The sequence below is a fragment of the Notothenia coriiceps genome, unplaced genomic scaffold (assembly GCF_000735185.1).
Source record: "Notothenia coriiceps isolate Sejong01 unplaced genomic scaffold, NC01 NC01_scaffold00024668, whole genome shotgun sequence".
Taxonomy (NCBI): Eukaryota; Metazoa; Chordata; class Actinopteri; order Perciformes; family Nototheniidae; genus Notothenia; species Notothenia coriiceps.
The window spans coordinates 3,980,291-3,983,167 of record NW_011357369.1 but is presented as its reverse complement, the minus strand read 5'-3'; the positions used below and the strand labels follow the sequence as shown (position 1 = coordinate 3,983,167).

The 2,877-nt window shown below is 41.7% G+C and overlaps 1 protein-coding gene across 1 annotated transcript in view; it reads left to right on the top strand.

Moving 5' to 3' along the window:
* The first annotated feature begins 369 nt into the window (after positions 1-369).
* Positions 370-2,877, top strand: part of LOC104955620 (leucine-rich repeat and fibronectin type-III domain-containing protein 2-like) — a 17,167-nt gene continuing 14,659 nt past the window's right edge. The window contains exon 1 of the mRNA XM_010782983.1: positions 370-1,745. Within this exon, the coding sequence (XP_010781285.1) occupies positions 370-1,745 (1,376 nt within the window). The remainder of the gene's footprint in view (positions 1,746-2,877) is intronic.

The following is a 2,877-nucleotide window of genomic DNA, read 5'->3' as shown; positions in this document are numbered from 1 at the left end:
GTCATTAAAAATTCCTTCTTAGCTGGCTTATTCAGAGAATCCTCATGTGATTTCTCACACATTATTTGATATACAAAATACATGAAGGATATTAATGTAGAAAATCCTCAAGGATGATTGATAGATCTGAGAAATATTTGCCTCCGTGGTCCAAAAGTCATGGTGGAATTGTATTTTAACTGTATTAATATGTCCTTCACATAGTAACATAACACACACAATGATGGATGCGCAAGTGTGATGTTATTAATGTTTTGATTAAACTATAAGATGGAGTAAAGTGTGAACAGTTTATCTTAGCTGATCATTATCTAAAAATGTGTCTCTTTTTTTCTTCTCGTTTTTGCAGGTCCCTTTCTGTGAACTAACATGGACAAAGTGGTCATCAGTCTCCTGCTTCTGGGAACCGCAGTAACGATGGTCCATGCATGTCCAAAATACTGTGTCTGCCAGAACCTCTCAGAGTCTCTAGGGACTCTGTGCCCCTCCAAAGGCTTGCTCTTTGTCCCGCCAGACATTGACCGGCGAACTGTGGAGCTCCGGCTGGGCGGCAACTTCATCCTCAAGGTCACCACCCTGGACTTTGTCAACATGACGGGTCTTGTTGATCTCACCTTGTCCCGTAACACCATCAGCACCATCCAGCCTTTCTCTTTCATCGACCTGGAGACCCTAAGATCCCTTCACCTTGACAGTAACAGGTTGACTGAGCTGGGACCCGACGACCTCCGAGGACTGGCCAACCTGCAACACCTGATCATCAACAACAACCAGCTGAATCAGATCGCTGACACAGCCTTTGACGACTCGTTATCGACAATGGAAGATCTGGATTTGTCATATAACAACTTGCGCAATGTGCCTTGGGAAGCCATCCGCAAGATGGTTAACCTCCATCAGATAAGTCTGGATCATAACCTCATATTGTACATTTCTGAGGGGACTTTTACAGATCTGGATAAACTGGCCCGCTTGGACCTCACCTCCAACCGTCTCCAGAAGCTCCCTCCAGACCCCATCTTTGGGCGCTCACAAAGCAATGTAGTGATGAGCACTCCTTATGCACCTCCGCTCTCTCTAAGCTTTGGAGGAAATCCATTGCACTGCAACTGTGAAGTGCTTTGGCTTCGAAGGCTAGAGCGGGACGATGATATGGAAACTTGTGCATCTCCTAATAGTCTAAAGGGGCGCTACTTTTGGTCTGTTCGTGAGGAGGAGTTTGTTTGCGAGCCCCCTCTGATCACGCAACACACACATAAATTACTAGTGCTTGAAGGCCAAACGGCTAGCCTGCGCTGCAAAGCAGTCGGGGATCCGATGCCAACTGTGCATTGGGTTGCTCCTGATGATCGTTTGATCAGCAACTCCTCCCGAGCAACAGTATACGAAAATGGCACCCTGGACCTTTTAATCACCACATCTAATGATTACGGGATTTTTACCTGCATAGCTGCCAATGCTGCAGGGGAATCTACGGCCTCCATTGAACTGTCAATCATTCAACTCCCCCATCTGAGTAATGGTACCAACCGTACCACACAGTCCAAGTCAGGGCTTTCAGATATAACCAGTTCTACCAAGATCAGTAAAGGGGAGCCTAAACCTCTACCAGAGAAGGTGGTTTCTGCATCAGAAGTGACTGCCATCTCTGCACTGGTCAAGTGGACTGTTAGCAAATCAACTCCAAAGGTCAAAATGTATCAGCTTCAGTACAATTGTTCTGAGGATGAAGTCCTTATTTACAGGTAAGAATGCTTTGTGAAACTCCATTACTTGAGCCGAGGCATTTCTGGTCAGGGTGGTTAATTAAGCCTGAGGTATAATCTTTAACTTCAATCATTTTCTTTTAAGCCTCTTCAGTCAATTGCTAATTGTTGCTGAGTACTTAAGTCAATGTGTGTTACTTCAAGATATACACAAATGTTTCCTCTTGAATGAAGAAATTGCACACCTCGGATGTTATTGTCAATATTAATATGAATATAATAATGATTTATTTTTTAATAGTCACACTCCATTTCGCCGATGCCCCAGCTGGTCGACACCTCTTTTAGCAGAAACAAAGGCTACATTAATGTATTAAATCGATGTTAATCCATGCGTGTGGATGTGGAATAAACGGACGTGACGTCGTGCGATTGCGTTGCCAGGCAACAGCTTCGGTTCATGTTAATTTACAAACTCTTCAACTACAACCGTAGTTATATTTAAAAACATGTTAGAAGGCCTCACGAAATACTTTAATGTAAATTAAAAATTTAAATGTGAAGGAATGTGTGTATAACAAAATACATCCGTCATAAACGACACCGGAAACAGACGTAGGCAAGATCCTCAGCTCGATGATTGGATGGTTTAGCCGCAATGCACGCTGGGATATGGTGTTTATGCGATGTGAAATCCGTAAAAACGTTTTTTTAAAATAAAATAATACTTTATGCCGAGTGTGCTTGCTTTTCTCTTTGAAAGTCATCATATAACGGCATTGTAATACACGGTTCGGCTGCATTAAATATTACATATCTGCCGTAGTTCTCTATTTATAGAGCCCTGCTGAGAAGACTTCTAGACAAACAGGAAGAACTGATGCCAAAACTGAAAACGTGACGTGGATCATAAATATATAAGCAATTAAACAACATCTTACATTTATTTTCACACAATACGTCTCCTCGCACTATCAACACTAATTCGGCTGACTTTTATATTTGATCCAATTGGTAGATTTCTATTTACTTGTATCTATACTTGTTATTATTAGATATTAATAGGAGGATGTGCAAAACAGACAAACTTAATTTAAACATTAAAGAGTACTTTAGGTTAAGGTCTTCTTTTGAATAAGAAAAAAGCTTTGGGGGTATAGAAGAAGAATAT